This window comes from Myotis yumanensis, unplaced genomic scaffold (genome assembly GCF_028538775.1).
Source record: "Myotis yumanensis isolate MYYU_CA2020_CCGP unplaced genomic scaffold, mMyoYum1.0.hap1 SCAF_9, whole genome shotgun sequence".
NCBI lineage: Eukaryota > Metazoa > Chordata > Mammalia > Chiroptera > Vespertilionidae > Myotis > Myotis yumanensis.
In genome coordinates, this window is record NW_027223760.1 from 20,280,811 (window position 1) to 20,305,155 (window position 24,345).

At 38.2% G+C, this 24,345-nt stretch overlaps 1 protein-coding gene across 1 annotated transcript; it reads right to left on the bottom strand.

The window, feature by feature from the left end:
* Positions 1 to 21,513: 21,513 nt before the first annotated feature.
* On the bottom strand, positions 21,514 to 23,176 carry LOC139016822 (calmodulin-1-like). Its single transcript, XM_070425018.1, has 2 exons — positions 22,918 to 23,176; positions 21,514 to 21,722 (listed from the first exon to the last, which is right to left on the bottom strand). Exons 1-2 carry the CDS (start codon positions 23,174 to 23,176, stop codon positions 21,514 to 21,516), a joined length of 468 nt encoding a protein of 155 aa, XP_070281119.1.
* Positions 23,177 to 24,345: the final 1,169 nt, after the last annotated feature.

Below are 24,345 nucleotides of genomic sequence, written 5' to 3' on the forward strand. Positions count from 1 at the left end.
GCAGGAGAGTGCATTTCACAGCACACCATGTGGGCTTCCACTGGTTTATAAATAGCATGTGATCCTGGCATTGAATTTAATATCGAGCAAGTCAAACATTTCATAGCTGAAATATCAAGTGAGTTAATATAGCTACCGCAACATCCAGATTTTCAGCATTTTTGAAAGTTAGCTTAAACCCCCAGTGAGATAGTTTTACAAGGCTTTTCATTATTGTTCCAAACCAGTAGGGCCCTGCATCTAAAAATGTATTTAGCAGTTTCAGAAGATACAATTTCAGTGTATAAAACCTATTGTATTTCTATATTCTGCAACAAAAATTCATAAATTAAAAAGTTAAAAAATAATAAGTACTATGTAATTAGAATTAAAAAAAATCTTTAAGGGGATAACTTTAACAAAATATGTGCCATACATGTTTAATAAAATATACAAAATATATTTCTGAGAGGAATTTTAAGAAGCATAAGCAATTGGAGATATATAAAAACATAGATAAAAAACTCAGATGGGACAGTCCTTGCCAAAATTAACTACAGATTTAACAAATCGCAATCAAAATAATTTTTATAGAAATTCACAAGTGAATTAAGATTTTATATATAAATAAACCAAATAATTATGAAAAACAGCAAAAATATTATACCATATGATTTTAAGACTTACAATATATATTGGAAAATTTATACTATTTAATTTTAAGGCTTACTATAAAGTTATAGCAATCAATGCAATGTGTTTGATGAAAAACATATATAGGTCAATTAAACAGAAGAAAGAACCCATAAATAGACCCCACATATATATGACCAAAATATTTTCAACAAATATGCCAAGGCAATTAATTAGGGAAAGAATTGTCTTTTAAAAGACAATGATGAAACATTGTCTGGTTATCTATATGCAAAAATATAGATAAGAGTACTGACTCTTATCACATAATATTGAAAAATTAATTCCAAATAAATCAAGGACCTAAAAGGTACTAGGAAAACCATACATCTTCTAGAAGAGAATATTGGAGTAAATGTTAAGTGGCTCTGGGAGAGCAAAGATTTCTTAAGTAGGATACAAAAGGTAAAGTGAAATTCATCAAAATTTGGAAACTGTATTCTTGTAAGGCACTGGTAAGAAAGAGAAACAGCAAACCACAGAAAGAAAGGACGTAATGCAAACTATATATCAGTAAAGAACATGCATCTAAAATACATAACCCTTAAAACTATAATAAGAATTCAAGAATTTTACTTTTAAAATGTTGATTTAAAGAGATATTTTACCAGAGAATATATAGAAATGGCAAATAAACACATAAAAAGATATTCAACATCCTTAGTTATCAAGGGTATGCAAATTTAAAATTAAAAAATGCCAAAATCCACACACTAGAATAGCTGAGATGAAAAAGATTGGTAAAGGCAAGTTTTGGAGAAGGATGTGGTGCAATTAAAACTCTTACACATTGCTGCTTATGAGGTAAATGGTTCAGTAATTTTCAAAAATATTTTGAGGGTTTCTTGTAATGGGCTAGATCAGTGGTCGGCAAACTCATTAGTCAACAGAGTACAACAATTGCAATTTCTTTTGAGAGCCAAATTTTCTAAACTTAAACTATATAGGTAGGTACATTCAACTTTAAATTCATGGTTTTTGTCTTCTGTTTTTTGTTGTTGTTTGTTTGTTTTTAAATATATTTTATTGATTTTTTACAGAGAGGAAGGGAGAGGGATAGAGAGTTAGAAACATCGATGAGAGAGAAACATCGATCAACTGCCTTCTGCACACCTCCTACTGGGGATGTGCCGGCAATCAAGGTACATGCCCTTGACCGGAATCGAACCTGGGACCTTTCAGTCCGCAGGCTGATGCTCTATCCACTGAGCCAAACCGGTTAGGGCTCATCTTCCATTTTTCTTTGCTTCTTCTTTGTAGCCATGTCAAACAGGGCACCTAAAAAAAATGTTTCATTTTATAATAATAAAGCCACCAACACAAAAGAATTACAATTCTTAAATTGATGACAAAAATACCTGTAGGATTTGCAGCTGGTTGGAAAAATACAGGTAACTTTATGCTTCGAGTACGTACTTTTGTCACCCGCGCATGATTTGCAGACACGACTAGCACTAACCACTGCACAATGAGACTGCTGACTGACTGGCTCACTCAACTCTTGCATGAATCGTTCGCCGAGGCCCGACCGACACCCCCACTTCTTCTAACGCCACTTCTTCAAAATAGACTCACCCAGGCTGAAAACCGACTTTTGTGCATGGGCCACGAAGTTTCAATTGCACTGTACATGTGCGCCCGCATGTGGTATTTTGTGGAAGAGCCACACTCAAGGGGCCAAGAGCCGCATGTGGCTCGCGAGCCACGGTTTGCCGACCACTGGGCTAGATTCAGAGGAAGGAGGGGTAAATATTGGTGGAAGAAATATCAAGAACTTAAAATACTCAAACATGTCCATCTTATTGGCAGAAAGTGGCAGTGATTTGAAATAACTTCTGAAGAAAGAAGAGCCAAAGTGGATTGCATTTTAACATCAAGAAGACAAAAATCATGACGATAGAGGTAATACACAACTTTAATATAGACAACTAAGACATTGAAATTGTTAAAGGTTTTTCTTACCTTGGTTCAGTTATCAATTCAAACAGTGTAGCCAAGAAATCAAGAGAAGACTGAGACTCGGAAAGACAGCGATGGAAGAACTGGGAAAGATCCTCAGGAGCAAAGGTGTGTCATTAGAGACCAAGGCTAAAATCACTGAAACCCTCCTGTTCCCAATCACTATGTATGGATGCGAAAGTCTGGCCATGAAGAGATCTGATAAGGAAAAAATGGACTCATTGGGAATGTGGTGTTGGAGGGCAGATCTTTGGATACCCTGAATTGCCAGAAAGACAAGGGGGTCCTAGAAGAAATTAATCCTGAAACATTGTGGGAGGCAAAATGACAAAACTGAAGCTATCCTTCAGGCAAATTGTGAGAAGGCAGGGTTCTTTGAAAGAGACACAAATGAAGAAGGAATTCTTACCATTTGCAACAGCCCGGATGGACCTGGAGAGCATTATGCTAAGCGAAATAAGCTAGTCAGAGAAAGATAAATATCACATGATCTCACTCATTTATGGAATATAATGAACAACATGAATTGAACAAAAACAGATCCAGAGACAGAGAAGCATCGAAATCTCAAAGGGAAAGTAGGGGAGGGTGGGAGTGAGGGGGAGAGGTCAACCAAAGGACTTGTATGCATGCATATAAGCATAACCAATGGACAGAGACAACAGGGAGGTGAGGGCATGAGTGGGGGGAGGGCAATGGGGGAGATAAGGACACATATGTAATACCTTAATCAATAAAGAAACATTTTTTTTAAAAAAAGAGACACAAATGTTGTGAAAAATAGAAGACAGCAGGAAAAGAGGAGGACACATATGAGATGCACTGACTGTATAAAAGAAGCAGTAGGCATGAGTCTACAGCAGCTGTTGAGGATAGGACATTGTGGACATCAACTCGCTCATAGCGTCATCAAGAATCAGAGCTGACCCAAGGGCCCATAGCCCAGCAATCCACCACGTTCTCCAGAAATTCCACTGTTAGGTTTTTAATGCAAAAGGAAAATATATTTTCACACAAAGAATATAAAATGCTTATAGAAACATTAGTCTTAATAGCCCCAAACTGGAAAGAATCAAATGCCCATCATCTGATATATGCGTAATCAAATTAAGGGATGTCTAAAAAATAGAACATCACTCAGCAATAAAAAGAACAGACTACTAAGAGATGCAATAGCATGGATGAATTTTAAAAACATTCTAAAAAAGGAGCCAGATGCAAGCTATATGACTCCATTTACAGGAAATGGTACAAAGGGCAACGGGATAACGATGCAGAGCAGATTAGGGTTGGATAAGGTGGGTTTGGTAAAGTTCATGCTGGGTGGGAGGAGGCAGCCCTGGAGAGTCACTAGGGAACTTCTGAGGGTAATGGAAATGTTCTGTCATCCTTGGGGTCATGATCACACGGCAGTACATGTTCTGCAAAATCATTGAATTACATGGTTAACATTGATAAATTGTGTAAATTACACCTTAATAAAGCTGACAAAATCCATAAAATTATAAGGACTCAGCATAGCTTTGTTTTTGTAAGTTATAGCTATTGATAGCCAACTTTTAAAAAACATGTATGTTAATTTATTAAAAACAAATTTTCTGTAAACTTAAAAATAGTCTAGAATTAACAGTATATTACTTTAAAAGTGTATGTTTTGTGATATAAAGATATCACAAAAATAGAGAAAAAATATATTTTGCTATCTTTTAAAAATAAGACTATTATGCATTACCATAAACATATATTTTATGGCAAAAACTGTATATTTCAAAACAAAATTAATTCTGTGAAAATAACATCGTTTTACATTTTTGCAAATCTCTTTAGTGGCTGTCTCAACAGGAGACAGCTGGAGTCTCATATCTACATCTGTATTTAATTTGTTGCAATATGTTTATTAAGAAAATCTAAGTCTCACACCCATATGTATTTGAATAGTGAGTAATATTGCACAGCTTTTCCAAGTGCTAATTTCTTAAAGTGAGTGTCAGTGTGTATTATGAAACCCTATAAATTATGGGTTGCATTGCTTTTTAAATGGATCTACTACCCATGAAGACAATATCAAATATTGGCTAAGATACAAAGCAATAAGAACTGGTAAGCATTGTTGGTAGGAGAAATAAAATTATGCACACACCCTGGAAACAATTTGGCATTATTCTTTTAAAATTTTTTATTTATTGATTTGAGAGAAAGAGAGAGAAACATTGATTTGTTTCTCTTAGGCATTCATGTGTCGCTTCTTGTATGTGTCCTGCCCAGAGATGGAACCTGCAACCTTAGCTTGCAGATCGGGATGACGCTCTACCCAACTGGGAGACCCAGCCAGGACAGACATTACCTTTTAAATCTGAACATGTACAGGACTTAGAAAAATGCCCACACCTATGCCCAAACACAGGTATGAAGATAATCACAGCAGTATTGTTTGTAATACCAAGAAACTGAACACCTTTCAAATGCCCATAAAAGAATAATGTATAAAGTATAGCATAGTCACACAATGGAATATAATTATATAGTACTAACAAAGATTGAACAAAAGCTACAATCACCAACATATTCATATTTTAGAAATGTATTGTTGACAAACAAAAATAAGTTGTTTAATTGAACACACATTGCATAATGCCATGCTAAAATCAGGTTTAAAGCCAGGCAAGACTAAGTAAAATATGGTTTAGGGATAGATGCATATGTGACAATTGACAATTACAGCAGGTAAATGGTAGGAAAACAATTACAAATGATGAGTGACTCTAGGGAAGAGAACATAATTTCTTCAACAAAAGGTAATGTTTAATACTAAGGTTGGTGTTTGTTTTATTATCCTATCTAATAAAGAGGGAATATGCTAATTGACTGCCACACCCTCAAAGACGGCGGCGCCCAGGCCCCTCAGCTCCACTGGGGTGGCAGGCAGGTCTGGCCACTCCTTGTGCCTGCCTCTGGAGTCCCCCAGTCCCCTCAGCCCCCCAGCCGCCCAGGGCTGTCCCAAGGCGCAGGCAAGCCTCAGATGGTTGCTGCCCAGCTACCCAGGGCCGTCTGAGGCTCAGGTAACCAGGGCTGGCCAAGGCTTGTGCTGCCAACAGTGGCAGCAGCAGAGGTGTGATGGGGGCATTGCCTTCCCCTGATCGCCGGGTCGCCTCCCGCCCCTGAAGACTCCTGGACTGTGAGAGGGGGAAGGCTGGGTTGAGGGATTCCCCCCGCCCCCCGCCTTCCAGTGCATGAATTTTCATGCACTGGGCCTCTAGTTATAATTATAATTAACAACTTACATATGACCAGCATGTGTTATTATTTTATTTATTTATTTATTTATTTTAATATATTTTATTGATTTTTTACAGAGAGGAAGGGAGAGAGATAGAGAGTTAGAAACATCGATGAGAGAGAAACATCGATCAGCCGCCTCCTGCACATCTCCCACCGGGGATGTGCCCGCAACCCAGGTACATGCCCTTGACCGGAATCGAACCTGAGACCTTTCAGTCCACAGGCCGACGCTCTATCCACTGAGCCAAACCGGTTTCGGCATGTGTTATTATTTTAATAGAATCATTTGATCTTGACCTAGGCTTGAGGCACCACATTGACTGCTGTCAAGATATGTTCTCCTGCCTAAACCGGTTTGGCTCAGTGGATAGAGCGTCTGCCTGCGGACTGAAAGGTCCCAGGTTCGATTCCAGTCAAGGGCATGTACCTGGGTTGTGGGAACATCCCCAGTGGGAGATGTGCAGGAGGCAGCTGATCAATGTTTCTCTCCCATCGATGCTTCTAACTATCTCTCTCCCTTCCTCTCTGTAAAAAATCAATAAAATATATATTTTTAAAAAGGATATGTTCTCCAAAGATTCTGAACATAGGACTTTGAATATTATACCCTGCTGAGACCTCATAGATCATACTTATTTAAAGTGTTTGGGGAGGCATAACATAAAGTATATGAATAGATTTTCCTAACAGTATGATCAGAGAAAAATCCATATTGGAACCATGTAGATAATTTTTTGCAAAAATCATAATATGCAACATGTAGATATATAGTATACCATGCAATTAATTATCTTTTTTCTTTTTTGAATTTAAAGTTTAATTGTTTACTAAAGTATTACATATGTCTCCTTTTTCCCCCATTGACCTCTTAATGACTCTATACAGTTGTCTGAATTGTTGATTCCACATTCTTTCTTTCTATCATTCCATTAATGTCTATTCTAAGCAAACACAAGCCGTGCCTTATTTGAAATATGCCCAGAAATTGTACCACAAACATCCATTCTTGTGAAAACAAATAAAAATCAGAAGCAAACTAATAAAATTATTCATTCTACTCACACTCTTCTCTTTTTTTCTTCCAAGTGGCTCTTTTTAGAGCCTAGTAGGTTCATTTAAGTACTGGTAATACAATGCAGCATTTATTTTCATGACTGTCCTATCAAAAGTAGCAATCAGGCAGCAACAAGAGACTCTATATTTTCATGGCATCCTTTCAGGTTGTTGAAATATAATAACTTTGAATTCCAGCCTGATTTTCAAGGTCAGATATACAGCTCATGAAAACAGCATATTTATAGTTCTGTAATAGAATATTTGATGTTATACAGAAAAAAATTACGTGTAGGACTTTATAGGGAACTGTCATAGATATGTTTTATTTAATAAGATCCATGTTGGTTGTAGAATGATAAAGAAGAGTATTATATAATATTCACACAGCCTCTGTCAAATGATCACAATTGCTATTTGGACAACATTAATGATGTTCTTTTTTTATTCTGATTCACTATCCCTTAATTTTATTTTGTGTTGGGTTAATGTCTCATGCTTAAGACAACTTTTTAAAATAGTTAATGCACCCCACCCTCATTTTAAAAGTGTCTTTAGGAGTCATACATTTTGATTGTAATAATATGCTGTGTTATGTCAAGGATAATTATCATTGATAAACTAACATTTTTGGAAGCCAATAAAGAACCAGTGGTTTTATATAAAGTGCTCTAAAATGAAAATAATATGTGCTCTTTAATGGATAGTACAACTTTTATTTCTTGTGTCTCAATAATAAAATAAACCAAAATAATTAGAGATTATAATATTTTTCCACCAATAGGATAAACATGCTACTTATAATAAATTTACTGTTATTGCTTATTATTTTTATAACCAAAACAAAGAAGATATATCTAAAATATCAATTTTATATCAAAACATTATAATTAAAACATTATATCATTAAGAATAATATTATTCTTAATTACAGGTTATCTACATATTTTATCTTTGATGATTATAGATAGTAATAACAAATGATAAATTACCTTTATGTTCTCCATACTCAAAATAACTATCCAAATATATTAAATGTCCAATACTAATCATTTAAGACTTATTAAACTTGTGGCCCTTTTGGACTTCACAGATGTTGGCCATAAACTAGAAGACTAGAGACCTAAAGGTCGAGAATGACTGATTACTAGTATATCATATAATTCTGAGTCAAGGGGAAAAGTTATCAGAAAAAGAACCCAATCCATAGTTATTGCCGCTACCTCAAATAGGGAATGATAAGACGCTAACACTTAGATGCTAACAATTCTAAAATGTTAAAAGATAATTGATCTACTTCTTATTAATACAACCAATAATCTCAGTCTTTCAAGTTAAGGATGCTCATTGTAAGTTTCCCAGTTCTTCCATGATGTCCCTACAGTTTCCCCTAAAGTATGACTTGTCATCCGTGAGCTTGTTGGAATTCTGGCTTTCACCCAGTCACTAGTGAGCACCAGTCACATAGACAAGAATTTGGAAATTAAACTGCAGAAGCTGTATCTCAAAGTTACATAAACTAAACTGAAATGGAATAAGGTTGGAGACAAGGTTGGAAAAGTCAGTGATTTCAAATTTATGCTTGTTATAATTATGTACTCCATTCTAGGTTTAAGTGAAACAATTGATAATTTCCTCATTAGTGTCACAAAACTATTATCTGAAAAGTATAGATTTATCTACTAACAATTATGCACTAATTAAAAATAAACAATGTAGTTGTACGTTTTTCTAATTGGTATGTCTAATTTGAATAAAATAAGAGGCTAGTGCATATAATGCCACCACAAAGGTTTTATCTGAGTGCAATCCTATATAATAAAAAGGTAATATGCAAATTGACCCTAACTGTGGAACAACCGGTTGCTATGATGTGCATTGACCACCACGGGGCAGATGCTCAATGCAGGAGCTGCTCCCTGGTGGTCAGTGCGCTCCCACAGGGGGAGCTCCACTTAGCCACAAGCCAGGCTGATGGTTGCAAGCGCAGCGGCAGTGATGGGAGCCTCTCCCGCCTCCTCGCAGTGCTAAAGATGCCTGACTGATGGCGTAGGCCCGCTCCCCCCAGGGGTCCCGGACCTAAGTTGGCAGGTGGACATCCCCTGAGGGGTCCCAGACTGTGAGAGGGCACAGGCCAGGCTGAGGGATTCCCCCCCCTCCCCGAGTGTACAAATTTTCATGTACTTGGCCTCTAGTTGAAAAATAAAAAGCTTTAAAATAAAGGCAAAAGAAGGACTTTTTCTGCATTTTTAACTTCTTCATTATAGCCTTCTTTTATTCTTTACTTTTCCTCTCTGCCCTAACTTTCCACATGTGCTGAGTGATAAAACAAATAATTATAAACTTCAAGATATTCCTACACATATACGATGGGGTAGAAAAAATGACATAAGGCTGGAGAAGGAACCATCATCTCTGGCTTGATGTAATTCTTACTGGCAGTAGAAGAAGTGCAACATCAGGAATGCAGTCCCAGTGCATACAGAAAGTGATTTTCCAAGTGGGTTACACTTACTCCTGAATAAACTTCCAGCCCTTGACCCTATGGGGTAAATACTCTCTGAGAGGCATAATATGAAAGGTCCTAAATAAAGAGCATGACATAGGAAGAAAAAATAACATGTCCAATTCCTCTCTCATTGTTTCATTTTCTATTTTAAAAAGTAAATACAGTTTCAAAATTCTACTTAAAAAATAAATTAGAATTTTAAGTCATGTCAAACAGTATTTGTTTTGTTAATAATTTCTTAAATTCAAAGACTTGTATGATGGTGTTTCATCTACTCATTTGTGTGTAGCTTTTCCAAGAGTATAGACTTGCAAAAGTCAAGGTGCATCTTGTGGAAAAAGTAAATAAAGTGGACTCAGACTTTATAATAAATATATGATTTTAAATAAAAGTATAAAACCATAGGATTCATAGTCATATATTTAAAAGGCCTATTGAAAAAGTCATGACAATTGCTAAAAATTAAATAACAAGCAAAACAAATTTCAATCTGCTTATCTTTCACACATTAATTAAGTTCTGTGGAAAATTTAGCATACCACAGTAAGTCTTTCTGAAAGAGTATATATAAAATTTGCCACAGAAAGGTTTTCTTTATCCCAAGATACATAAAAATAAAATTTAATACATCAGTAGAACATATTTTCCATTAGACTTACTATAGCTCCCTTAAGAATAAGGAACAGTTTGATAGCTTCAATCCAAAGACTGGGATGATATCCAAGATTGGAGGATATAGGAAAGCAAGATGTAGGACAAATGTTTCTGTAGGTTGATATCATGCCAACATCCTACAGAAGTCTCATGTGTTTTTAGTTCAATCAGAGCTAGTTCTCCTGATGCTGACAGAAATCTCTGTATCTCTAATCTATACTAATAAAAGGGTAATATGCTAATTAGACCAGATAGACCAGACGTCTTCCAGACAAAGCCACAGTCACTGCGAGGGCTGAGGACTGGTGGCATGGGAGAGGCGGTGGTGCAGGAGAGGCGGCAGCATTGGCCAGTCCAGTGCCATAGCCCCTTCTGCAGAGGTGGCAGGAGAGGGGGCTGCACAATCCGGGTCCCAGTAATGCCCTATCCACAGAGCTGGCCCGGTCCCGGCACCATGCCTCCACAGAGGCTGGACAGGGTGCAACCTGCTGTGCCTCAACCTCCCACAGCCCCTCCCTGAGCCAGCCTGGTCCCAGTGGGTGGAGGGTGGGGCCAGCGCTAAGAAGCCAGGGCAGAGAGCCCTCAACCATGGTGGCCAGCAGTGGCAGCAGCAGCAGGGTGATGGGGGCGGCGCCTTCCCCTGATCAGCCCAGTCACAGAGGGAGGCCAGACTGCGGGCAGCAGGCCTAAGCTATCAGTAGGACATCCCCTGAGGGCTCCCACATTGTGAGAGGGGGCAGGCTGGGCTGAGGGACCCCCCCCCTCAGTGCATAAATTCCATGCACCGGACCTCTAGTCATAATAATAAAAGGATAATATGCAAATGGTCATCACGCCATTACACTGTAATGACCGAACAGCAGGAGGCTGCATGTGAGGCAAGCGCCGGTGGGCGGGGTCCTGCAGCATCAGTGGGCAGGGACTTGGGCCAATCTGGGATGTGAGACTGCCTCCCCACCCAGCTCCAGGCCAGGGGACATGAATAGCAATATTAAAATATTTCTTCTAATTAATTCCCCTTTAATATGCATGAATTTCATGCACCAACACCAGTTGTTATATTATTGTAGAGGAATATCACTCTGCTTTGATTTAGCAAATGGAATTTTTTCCAGCAAACTCTATATCTGGGTTTAGTTGAAACAGCTGTGCAGCTCTGGGGTGAACCAGACAAAGGCAGACCTTTAAAGCGTAGACAAAATTCTGTGCTTTCTAAGCTCCTTTGAAACAGAAAAGAAGCACTTTTCTTCCAAATATGAATAATGTGATGTCCTCACAAGGTCCTTCTCAATAGAACCAAAAATCAAGTTGCAAGGAGATTTTTTCCACTTTTCTTTTATGACGATCGGAACATATGACTAAAACTGAGCAGAAAAAACATGGTCGTCATCTGTGTTAAACTACACTCATTCTACCCATAATGCCTCTTGCATCATCAATTTATAAAGTCCTCAGTCATACAATACAGACCCTGGAAGACAGGAGGCCCTTAGTAAATATGTGATAAATTATTTTTGGATTAATTTTTTAAATCATACTCGCTGAACTAATCTTAAGCATAAGCAAAAAATTATTTCTTTACTTTTAAAAAATATGGATATTATTGAATGACTTCTCATAAAAAAAAGATGGGGGAAGATTAGCACTCATATGCCCTACCTAATAAGCTTCTTGATTTTTTTGTTATACTTTTTAGTATTAAAATTATATCTCAATTAAATAAGAACTCAATTAAGCCACAAGTTACATACTTTTCAGAATTATGAAAATGGATGTAATGCAGGCCTTAAGCTCAAACAGCCTTATGTGGGAGAGAACAAGTAAATCATAACGTAAGATGACAAGGAGTAGAGGAAGGTGTAGGCTGGTCAGCTTGGGGCATGTGTAAGACCTTGAACCAAGAGGTGCAGAGTGTCGTGCTGCAATCCATAATTCTAATTAGTGCGATGCAATGAGAACATGTCAATACTAACCTAGAGTGTTGTTGAGGTCTTAACTCCCAACCTGAGAATGTTCATGCTCTCTATGAATCATTTCTGGAAAATTTTGTAAAGAACTTGGAAACGAATAGAACAGTGTTTAACTGGAGACTAAATTTTAAGTAAGTCCTGTCTACAGATTGGAAAATTGTCCTCACACATGTCTACTTGCCTGGGATTCTTTGTATGGTCAGAAGGGTGCCTGACGGGAGGAAGTTTTCTCTTTGTAGCAGGGAGACAGGGAGTTGGAGTATAATTTGCCCCCTTCTATATAGAACAGAGAACTCTCAAGAACTGAATGCATCCGTGGAAGGATGGGGAGAAGGAATGCCCACTGTAAAGCAGCAGCTCTCTTCTATTGAAGATCAAACGTTTCTATACAAAGTGACCTTGTTGGAAAGAATGTGTGAGAATGCCGAGTCACACTTGTGAGCGGGAATGGGGACATTTTCCCAGTGGCTAAGGACTGAGAGTTGAGTTTTAGGAGGAGGAGCCAAATAGATAATTGCCAAAGTTAAATGTAACCTTATTTGTACCCGTAAGCCAGTGGTAGCTGGGGAAATTAAAGTTACTTTAGAAAGATTCAGATAAAACTTTATTTCTTTCATTAATTTACCCAGGGACTTAATTAGATGACTAAAAAAATGCAGTTGCTAAAATGATATCAGAATACCAAAGGGAGTGAGTACAAGTGGTCTCATTTCATTCACTCCAGGGAGCCGCAAACAGAATGCTTTTCAGAAATAAGCATGTATGAGAGTATCAGCCAAAGAAACAATAAAGTACCTGGCAAATTAATGTGTGCCCTCTTTGCTAAAGAGTGCACACACACACACACACACACAAATAAACTTCCCTAATCCCTTCAATTGGTGGATCTTGACTTTTTAGTTAAAAGGATTTTTATCTCTTTTATTTCTCTTTAAATTAATATATTAGGTCCAATAGCATCAGATTTTCATACTAAAACTGTCTTTTTGAAATTTTATTAAAACAGACTTCAGAGTCATAAAGAATATTTCACAAATTAGGACAACCTGAAAGGTTTTTATTTTACTCAGGATATATGTTTTTGTGGACTAATAAGAAGACACAAAGTATCCTTATGGCACTCAAGTTATCACATATGTAGTAAAGGGGGAATTAAGATAAATTATGATGTAGCATATTTCTGATGACAAATACAAAACCCGGTTGTCATCCTCAAACCTCGAGCTATACCCAGTGTGGCATCTGCAAGTTTTGCCAATCACATTAGTAACAGGCGCAGAAAGATTTGTAAGGAATCCAAGGCCACAAGTCTGAACATCCTGACATGTGAGCATCTCTGACAGCTTAGAGGAGCTACTCTTATCCTATGTGAGCAGATCCTTCAAGCAGCTCAGGTAATAGCATCAGCTCACACACACTCTCCTCTACCTTTTCACCACCTGCAGCCTGAAAGCACCTTTTAACAGCTCCTCCCAAAAGGCAGCAAGGACCACCAGGGACAGCATGTTGTCAGACAAGCCATTCACAGGAGAGCCACTCAGCTTTGCTAGCTCTAAGGTATTGATTTCACAGTTATACCCAGAGGGTATTTTTGGAGAAAAAAAAATACAAAAAGGTAGAAGATGTATGCCATTCCTACTCATTTCCTCATAGTTAGAGAAAAAATATACTGAGAAAGAAATGGAATATATGAAAACTTTAAAAAAGAGAGAAATAAATACATATAGACATGTCTTGCAAAGGGCAAAAATCCCTTTTGTTTTAAATAAGTGATCAACATGTTATACATATCACATTTGAGATGCAAGATAGAAGGGACACAATAAGAAAGTTTCTATATCTTTGGTATTGAAGATTCATTAATACCTCCTCTACTCCCATATTTCATCATGAAAGGAATCTCTAATATATTTTTCTTACAGAGATGGCTACCTCAGAGCATCTTTGGAGTAGTAAAAACATATTATGGCCCTTGCCAGTTTGGCTCAGTGGATAGAGCATCGGCCTGTGGACTGAAAGGTCCCAGGTTTGATTCTGGCCAAGGGCACATGCCGGGGCTGCGGGCTTGATCCCTAGTCAGGGACGTACGTGCAGGAGGCAGCCAGTCAATGATTCTCTCTTATCATTGATGTTTCCATATCTCTCTCCCTCTCCCTTCCTCTCTGAAATCAATAAAAAATATTTTTAAAAAAGAAGATATATGGTAGAAAAAATAAAATTTATTGAGAAATACTTGCTTTGTTTTTTAAATAATCTCTCCTCAAGGAAGAAAGAGGGTCAACATTTATTTAAGACAATTGGAAAGAGCACCTGGCAAAATATTATAATGCTTTTAGTAGCAAAGTTACAAAGAGAAAATGTTCTAGTGAAGTACAAAGCCAATAAAGATCAATGCAATTTGCCTTTATTTATTTGAGGAAAAATAAATCACAGATAAAACTTCCCTTATTCTGTTCTCCCTCAAGATTTGTATGAGTATTTCATTGCATTTAAACAAGAGGATTTGTGCATATAGGAGATGACATTGTTTATCCACTGTCTTTGTATATTTATAAAAGAGAAATTGGTGACAATTTTTAAATATCATGGAGGGAAGAATAAGAAAGAAGAGTTGCTTATATCGCTTTTTGTAATAAGTACTTCGGAGGCGTTTTGAAAGGACAACCTTTCTTTATTAATGGGTGAATATGGTCTAATAAGGTTACTGAAGTCATAATATGCATGCCTGCCGAAAATGGGTAAGCAATAAGGTCGTGATGAGCCATTTTTTGGGAAGAGATGTACCTAAAGGTCACTGAGTACTGGTTGGAGATGATGTCTATCATAGAAGGAGGTAATTATTCACTAGCTTCAGTATAACTACGACTGTTCCTGCAAATGAGCACGTAATCAGAGGCATACCTCTTTCGGAAAACAAAAATACCATGTGTTATAATAGAGATCATCATCATCATTATTTTCCTCTTCTTCTTCCTCCTCCTCATCACAAGGGCTACCAGGTATTGATTTTCAAGTGAGCTAGCACCATACTAAAGTGTTATCATTTTTGTTTTAGTTCATCTCCACAACATTATACCAACATCTTCAAATTTATTTTCTTTTTATTTTCTCCAAAGTTAATAAGTGCTGGTCATTGTGGTAACATGACTCCTATGAGGGTAAACTTATAGACTGACTTGGAATAATAGATGGAGATCCTGAGTTTTATCTTACTAACACTGGCTGCTCAGTGTATTTCAAGTTGGCCAAACAGGACATGACAATGGTGGTTTATATTTAGAGTATTTGTATAGTTAGGTAATAGTTCCAAGATCAGAGTGCCTGGTACATATTGATGACTTCCAATGTTTTAGCTTGAAAACAGTTTTCTCTTTCTCAGGTATAAAAACATATTGTTTACACAAGCAGTGTGGATACCAAAGACTATTCCAAATACTATAGGCAGAACCTATATGACCAGAAATCTAGTATGTTCTCTTGATTATATACTCACCACAAATTACTATTGAGCTATTGACAGGTGGACAACCTAAACTGAGATGCACAGGAAGTACAAAATGCACACTGTTTTTAAAATTCATTTTACAAATAAAATAAAAAATCTCATTAATAATTTTCTATTGATTACATGTTGAATGTTAATATTTTGGATATGCAAGGTTAAATAAAATATAAAGTTAATCTCACCTATCTCTTTTTACTTTTTAATGTGGCCAGTATTTGAAATTAAATGTGCCACTCACATTTGTGGCCTGCATCAATTTTTCTTCGACCAAGCTACATAAGCTGGGTTTAAGAAATATCTTCACGGTCCTGGGGGATACATTAAGATGAGACTGCCTAGTTCAAATGATAATATGAAAGTCATTATATAAAGTCAGAAGTATTTAAATAAATTCTATTTAAGATCATACACATAGTGAGTCTTTATTTAGTCTGCACATTTTTAGGTGATATTGCCAGTAACTCTTACTACTGGTCTTCATTCTCTGATTCCTTCCTTACACCTTGTAGCCTATCCCCAACTAGCCATTCACAGACATGGGTCTTGATCAGGAAAGAGTGCCAAAGAGGAAAACTGGAAATGCAAAAAGTGATATGGAAATAGATAAGTGTGTACATACTTATACATAATTTATTAAATATATTTATTAAGTGTTAAATATGTAATACAAATGTTAAATGTGACATATATTTATTTTTAAAATAAGTGTTATTTATTGGCTCAGGTTATAAGGAATTTATTAAAAAGCTTGGATTTTAACTGCTTACCTATTCTCCAGAGGTTTAAAGCCCAGCTATTTAACCCTTAAACCCCAGACTCAAATCTGGCCAGTATCTGTATGTATTTGAGGCACTCCCCTTATTCTAGAACTTGGTCTCTTAAGAACAACTTATCTTTAAGAGACTTAAGTCTGCCTTTTGAGAGCTATAGGCTCTCATATCCCTGCATCTCATAAGTAACCCCAAACATAAAAACATATCCCATGGGAAAAGTGGCTTTGTGTTTGGGGCTCTCAAAGTTTCATAACTATCATATCATTTCTGTGTAAGCACCAAAAGCCTTGATGAACTTTTTCTCACAGAGACCCCTCTATGTGCATCAAGCCTCAAGTTCACGATTAAATAAAACCAAGTCTGGTGGTTGTCAGCTCAGCTTAAAAAGATCCACCTCCCTGGAATTTCAACTCCTCTTGTAGTTATTGTTTCCATAACTCTTTGCTGTCTTTAAAAATATGATCTCTACAATTCATCAAGGTTGTTCTAGGTATTCCAGGGGGTATGGGTTTTGTATCCATGGCATCTTTTGTCCTACTCAGAAGCAGAAGTTAAAACCATCTTTTATTTGAATATATCCTATCAAAGCATGATAAGCTGACTTCATCATCATTGAAATCAGAGACTAGGTCTTGTCTTTTTTGTTTGGCACGTAGAAGGCATTTACTAAAATCTGATAAATTAATAAATGATTTTATGAACAAATAACAAAATGGGCATCCTATTTCTTTAGCACATGATTTTACTCCAGAATAGAACTGATTTGGATTCTGTATCCTCCAAAAGCAGGGTTGGACTTTGGACACTAATATAGCCTCAACATTTTCTGCTGTATTATTAATACATTTAAGCAGTGCTTATGTGGATTAAATGAGAATATTGCATGGTAAAAATTTAGCAGAAAGCTTGGCACATCATAGGTGTTCATTACTTGGTAGTCATTCTTTTTTTAAAAATATATTTTGTTGATTTTTTACAGAGAGGAAGGGAGAGGGATAGAGAGTCAGAAACATCGATCAGCTGCCTCCTGCACACCCCTTACTGGGGATGTGCCTGAAACCAAGGTACATGCCCTTGCCAGAATCGAACTCGGGACCCTTCAGTCTGCAGGCCGATGCTCCATCCACTGAGCCAAACCAGTCAGGGTGCTTGGTAATCATTCTTATTGTCAAAATATGTGCCACTCACTAAAAGGCATTAGAATCTTGACAGAATTTTTTCAGATGAGAGTCATCCACCTGGTCAAATAATTCTCTAAAGTATTCTGATTTTTTTAACCTGGGATTTAAAAAGTACAACAGATGAGGTTAATACAGAATGTTAAAATCAATGTTACTAAATATAACATTAATTAAATAGTTAATCTAAGCAATTATTTTTGTGCAACAAGTCATGAATAATACATGGTGTGATGCTAGTATGATTTACTGCATTTACCACATCGCCAACTCCACTTTATAAGCCAGATAAAATCTACCAAAGTCTGAGAAAGGAAAATGTTTCTCTTCTGCTTTAGTTTTTATCTACTTCTTCCTTCATTTCTCATTACTCTTTTTATTCATCGCTATGATTCATACAATCTGACAAAATGATTATTACTGTTCATCAGAGTTTTAATATCAATTAAGGGGAACTCAGTCTTTCTGTTTTTCTCTATTTTCGGATTTCCAGTGCAGATTGTGCATCAACTAGGTACTCTGTTTCTATTTGTTCTTACACAGGAATCATATATATATATATATATATATATATATATATATATATATATATTCTAGAGGCCCGGTGCACAAAAATTTGTGCACTGGGGGGGGAGGGGCGGTCCTCCAGCCCGGCCTGTGCCCTCTCGCAGTCTGGGACCCCTCGGGAGATAACGACCTGCTGGCTTAGGCCTGCTCCCGGGTGGCAGAGGGCAGGCCCAATCCCTAGGTGCAGTCCCTAGTCAGGCTCAGAGCAGGGCTGATAGGGGAGATGGGGCACTGCCCCTTCATGCATACAGCAGGGCGGATCGGGAGGTTGCGATGGAACCCTCAGTCACGCTCAAGGTAGGGCAGATTGGGGGCTTGGGGCACTGCCCCCTGTCACACTCAAGGCAGGGTCGATGGGGAGGTTGTGGCGCCACCCCCTGTCACGCACAGAGCAGGGCCAATCAGGGGGTTGGGGCTCTGCCCCCTGTCACTCACAGAGCAGGGCCGATCAGGGGGTTGGTGCGCCGCCCCCTGTCACACACAGAGCCACAGGGCAATCAGGGGATTGGGAGCTCCCCCCTATCAGGCACAAAGCAGGGCTGATCAGGAGGTTTGGGCACTGCCCCCTGTCACGCTGATCCCAGTGCCAGGAGCCTCGCTGCTCTGCTGATCCCGGTGCCGGGAGGCATATTACCCTTTTATTATATAGGATAGAGGCCTGGTGCACGGGTGGGGGCCGGCTGGTTTGTCCTGAAGGGTGTCCTGGATCAGGGTGGGGGTCCCCACTGGGTTGCCTGGCCAGCCTGGGTTAGGGGCTGAAGACTGTTTTCCCGAAGCGGGTGACTGAAGCTCCCAACGGCTCCTTTTTTTCTTTTTTTTTTTTTATTCCGGACCAGCTTTAGCTCTGAGGCCTCACTGCTGAAAACATTGATACAATGTTGCGGGGTCTGGCTGGCTGAAGCCCAGCTGAATGAAAGCTGGTTTCTGGGGTTTTGTTTAGCTTCTTATTTGCAACATAGTACATAGTTGCTTAGAGTTGCAGCTGAGAGGCCGGCAGCGGTAGGCGGGGAACGTTGGAGTTCGCAGTCACTGGAGCAAGCTAGCTCCCTGTTAGCTTCAGTGCATGGCTGCCAGCCGCCATCTTGGCTGACAGTTAATTTGCATAAGGATATGCTGATTAGCCAATGGGAAGGGTAGCGGTCGTACGCTAATTACCATGTTTCTCTTTTATTAGTGTAGATAGGTATAGAATTTCAGTTTGACAAATTGATAATTTTTTGCAGATCGGTTGCACAATGTGAATGCACGTAACACTATTGAACTGCACACATAGACATAGTTAAGATGGCAAATTTTGATATTTGGTTTTTAACTACAATAAAAGAAATTTAAAAAAATAGTATCTAGTTCCTCGGGTAAATGCAAATGTTAAGTAATAAGTTAAAAGTAAAGTGCTATGTTAAAGAGTAATACCTCAAACATTGTAAGTACTCAATGATTATCAACTATTATTACCCCTTTAGAACTGAATTTTAGCTATGTGCACCATTTCTATTTTATGTGGCTTATAAACACTGCTGAGAAAATGGGTGAATTTTATACAAATTTGCTTTTATAATGGAAGAGTGCTTCCAGGTTACTCCATCCAGGAAGTACTGGCCTTGGCAGACATGATTCACAGCTTACTTCACGATATCAGGAACCTCTGGTTCTCCCACACTTGGATTTCTTTTCCTTCAAGAAAATGTTTTCTTTATTTTCTTAAATGTGTGTCAGCAGGTGTCAGGGACAACATGGATGGATCTTGAGAGTGTTATGCTAAGTAAAATGTCAGTTGGAAAAGAACAAGAATTGTTTTATTTCACTCATATTTAGGGTATGAAGCAAAAACCAACAAGTGAAGAAATAAAAACAAACTTGGAGATACAGACAACAGAATGGTGGTTACCAGAGGGTAAGACAGGTTCAGGGACAAAGAGGATAAATGGGGTCAAATTCAAGGTTACAGAAGGAGGCCAGGCTTCAGGTGGTGAGAACAAAGAAGAGTACAGTTGTCATAAACTTGCATACACTTGGATTTTTGCTAAATAATCATTTCACTTCTATTGTGTGTAGCTACAAAAATACATGTAAACTGTATAAAAACATAACTCATAATATGTATTTTCTGTGTGTGATATTTTCCAAAATCACATTGAGAATTGAACTTAAATGGTCTCTTCCATACATTTATCTGAATATTATTATTCATAGCAATCTGTAGATAAGAAGTGTTTATTTTGATTTTAATTTCTACTGAGCTATATCACTCTTTTTTAAGTTAATGGTCTTTTTTATTGGAAAAACAATAAAAAGACTAGCATTTACTAGTACAACTTGGAATGGACATAAGTTGTAATTTCTTAAACAGCAATGCTGATGGTTGTGCTGAAGCCCACAGCCACAGCCTACCTCTGCTGGCCCCAACTCATGGTTTAGAAGGTTTTATAAACAGAGTCCAAGATGCTCCCTTGGTAAAAGTTTCTTTTAAAAAATTGGTGTGAATGGTGATAGCCTGACACCCATTTTGCTCTAGTATAATGCAGACAATGCTAAGCCAACATTGGTGGGCATGCCACCAGGATGTGCCACCGTCACCACAGCTTGGGGCACATGGAAGTACAGGAGGAACCATCCTGTTGGTGGGGCTACGTCTAGACAGTTTATCCTTCACCCATTTTTCTAGACACATCCTGAGGTCAACCAATTTTGAATGGGTTTGCTTTCAGACAACCAGCTATGACAGTTTAAACCAGTGATGGCAAACCTATGACATGGGTGTCAGAGGTGACACGCGAACTCATTTTTTTTGGTTGATTTTTCTTTGTTAAATGGCATTTAAATATATAAAATAAATATCAAAAATGTAAGTCTTTGTTTTACTATGGTTGCAAATATCAAAAATTTCTATATGTGACACAGCACCAGAGTTAAGTTAGGGTTTTTCAAAATGCTGATACGCCAAGCTCAAAAGGTTTGCCATCACTGGTTTATACTAACAAACTGAAATAGAACCCATTAGATTAGGTCTTGAATTTGTTTTTTCATTTTGTGTTTTGAATACAAATGCCTGACTGTGTTCAACTGTCAAGCCACATACATGAAAAACTGTCCAGGCCAAACAATGCACAAATCATTAGCAAATGGAACTGCAAGGAGTCCACTCAGTGCTTCCTTATCATTAAGGTAGCACAAGGATTTATACTGTCAAACTGATATGTGGTTTGATATCTAGGGGAAAGGACCACCAACCATTTCATGCAGATGTTTTGCATGTGGACCAAAGGTACTCTTGACATTCACTTTTGCTCTAGAGAAACAGAATGAGTAAATGATTTATTTATTTTTTTGCAAAAGGTAAGTAAAATATTTAATTTGATTCTCCTGAGGGTGTGGGAGGAATTGAAGTAGGTCTTTATTTTGTCCTCATCATCTGTATGAATTCTTTATAGTTGATTTGTCCACCTCCATCAATATCTCCTTCTCCGATGATTTCATCTACTTCTTCATCTGTTAGTTTTTCTCCTAAGTTTGTCATAACATGACATACTTGTGCCGCACTGATGCAGCCATTGCCATCCCTGTCAAAAACTTGGAATGCCTCGTGAATTTCTTCTCCACTGTCTGTGATACCATTATAGTAACCTGGTTATTATTAACAGAAAAGGAATAAAGAAGAGACTAAGTAATATAGGCATGCCATGCCCTGGCTGGTTTTGCTCAGTGAATAGAGCATCAGCCTATGGACTGAAGGGTCCCAGGTTGGATTTGATCAAGGGCACCTGCCCGGGTTGCAGGTTTGCCCCCCATTAGGGGGTGTGCAGGAGACAGCCGATCAATGATTCTCTATCATCATTGATGTTTCTATCTCTCTCTCCCTCTCCCTTCCTCTCTGAAATCAACAAAAATATATTTTAAAAAATAACCTGGTTATTATTAACAGAAAATGAATAAAGGGGAGACTAGGTAATATAGGCATGCCATGCCCTGGCTGGTTTGCTCAGTAGATAGAGCATCTTCCTGTGGACTGAAGGGTCCCAGGTTGGTTCCGATCAAGGGCACATGCCTGGATTGTGGGCTCAATCCCCAGTAGGGGGCATGTAAGAGGCAGCCGGTCAGTGATTCTCTCTCACCATTGATGTTTCTATCTCTCCCTCTCCCTTCCTCCCTTAAATCAATAAAAAGATATTTTAAAATATACATATATACTAGTAGGCATGCCATTTGTACAGCTTTGTCAGGAAACTGCAGTTATGATTCTCTAAGTCCGTCCCCCCAGAATCACTGGGGGAAAGGACTTGATGATAGACACATGCCCAGTAAGATGTGGATGACAAGGGAAGATGCTTACCTGTCAGTCATACCTGGGAATGAGTCAGTGGCCAGAATAGAGTGGTGACTGAGAGCGTGGGGAAGATTTGATATTTAAATTCCTGAACAAAGGAGCTTTCTCTCCCTCTTGCCCTTCCTGCTTGCCTGTGCTCCTGGAACTCCTATTGTAGGGTCCACACTCCCCTGCATTCGCCCATGTGGCTTAGGGCCACATGGGACCCACACAATGGACTGATGGAATGAATCTAGTCTGATGCTCTGCCGACTCAACTCTACCATGAAATGGCAGCTCTGGACACTGGCCCTGTGTTTGGCTCTGCTGAACCCCCAGCTGCATCCTTTTCAGGACTGGTTTAAATACAATGGGATTTTTACAAACAGAGAAATGTAATTCCATGCCAATAAAAACCATTCACTCTTCCTGTGTGGATTTTAGAAAATTCATTTTCTGAAGATATCACACGAGCCACCCACTGATTGGACCCACTGATTTCTCCCTCAGCATCTGTATCTTTCCTTTTTCTAGCCATCATCGTCAAAAATTCTGGGAAGTCAATGGCACCATTACCGTCAGCATCCACTTCATGGATCATATCCTGCAATTCGGTTTCTGTTGGGTTCTGACCCAGGGACCTCATGATAGTGACAAGTTCTTTTGCTGCGATGGTGCCATCACTTCTTTTGTAAAATAGGGAAAAGGCTTCCTTGAATTCAGCGATCTGTTCTTCAGTCAGTTGGTCAGCCATGGTGTGAAGGAAGGAAGGAAGAGCAGAAGGATCTAGGTGGCTGCACCAGCACCAGGGTTGTGGTGCATCCTCCGCCATGCCTCCTGCACTTCCACCCTACTCGAGACTCCCAGCCCAAATGCCCAAGGTATGAGAAAAAAAAAAAGATGAAATCAAGGTTGAGGTATTTTTCATGTTTATCTAGATTTAAGAAAAAAAAAAGGAACCATCATGCATAGCTGTGCTTTCTATCATGATCTGTTATTTTTATATGTAATGGCAGAGTTTGTAGTTTTGCCTTGTCTGCAAGCTTACCAAGACTGCTTTTTGCAGACAATTGAGAATTGCTTTGCCATCCTTTCCTGTTACCATTTCCATAAAAGTGTGTACTAGCCTGCTGTCACTCTTTAGTCTGTTGCCACTAAACATGTACATTGCTCTGAGATATAAATCTTCATCTTCAGGGGTATAGTGGGATGTAGATGGGTAATCTAAATTTTTTTAAGATGAAAAAGCAAGTAAAAACCTATTCCATAAAATCTCATAACATGCTGTATACCTGAAAAAGAATTCTTATGGAACCCCTTCATCATGGTAGCAGCTGTGATTGCAATCATTTTTAAATGATATATTCTACCAAAAGGGGTTGATCACATACTTTATGCAAAATTAGAGTTCCCAAATATATTTCCTTGTCTTATTTTGTCACCAGATGAATGAAAACATATCTGATGCTCTTTATAATGGCTAAAACAATGCCATACACTTCATCATTGTAAAACAGCTTCTGCCCTTGAAGCCTAGCCTGAATCACTATGATTCACACGGTGGATGCATTTCTTCCCAGTAACAAGCTATAACTACATGGAATTGACATTGCAGCTTTTAAAAAATGTATAGTAATTCTAGAAGGAAAGTACCTCAACATAGTAAAGGCCATATATGATAAACATTCAGCCAATATTATACTCAATGGCACAAAAATGAAAGCTTTTCCTTTAAAATTAGGAATAAGACAAGGATGCCCATTCTCACCACTCTTATTCAACATAGTTCTGGAAGGGCTAGCCGGAGCAATAAGGCAAGAGAAAGAAATAAAGACATCCAAATTGGGAAGGAAGAAGTAAAGTGTCACTTTTTGCAGATGACATGATTCTGTACATAGAAAACCCTAAAGATTCCACAAGAAA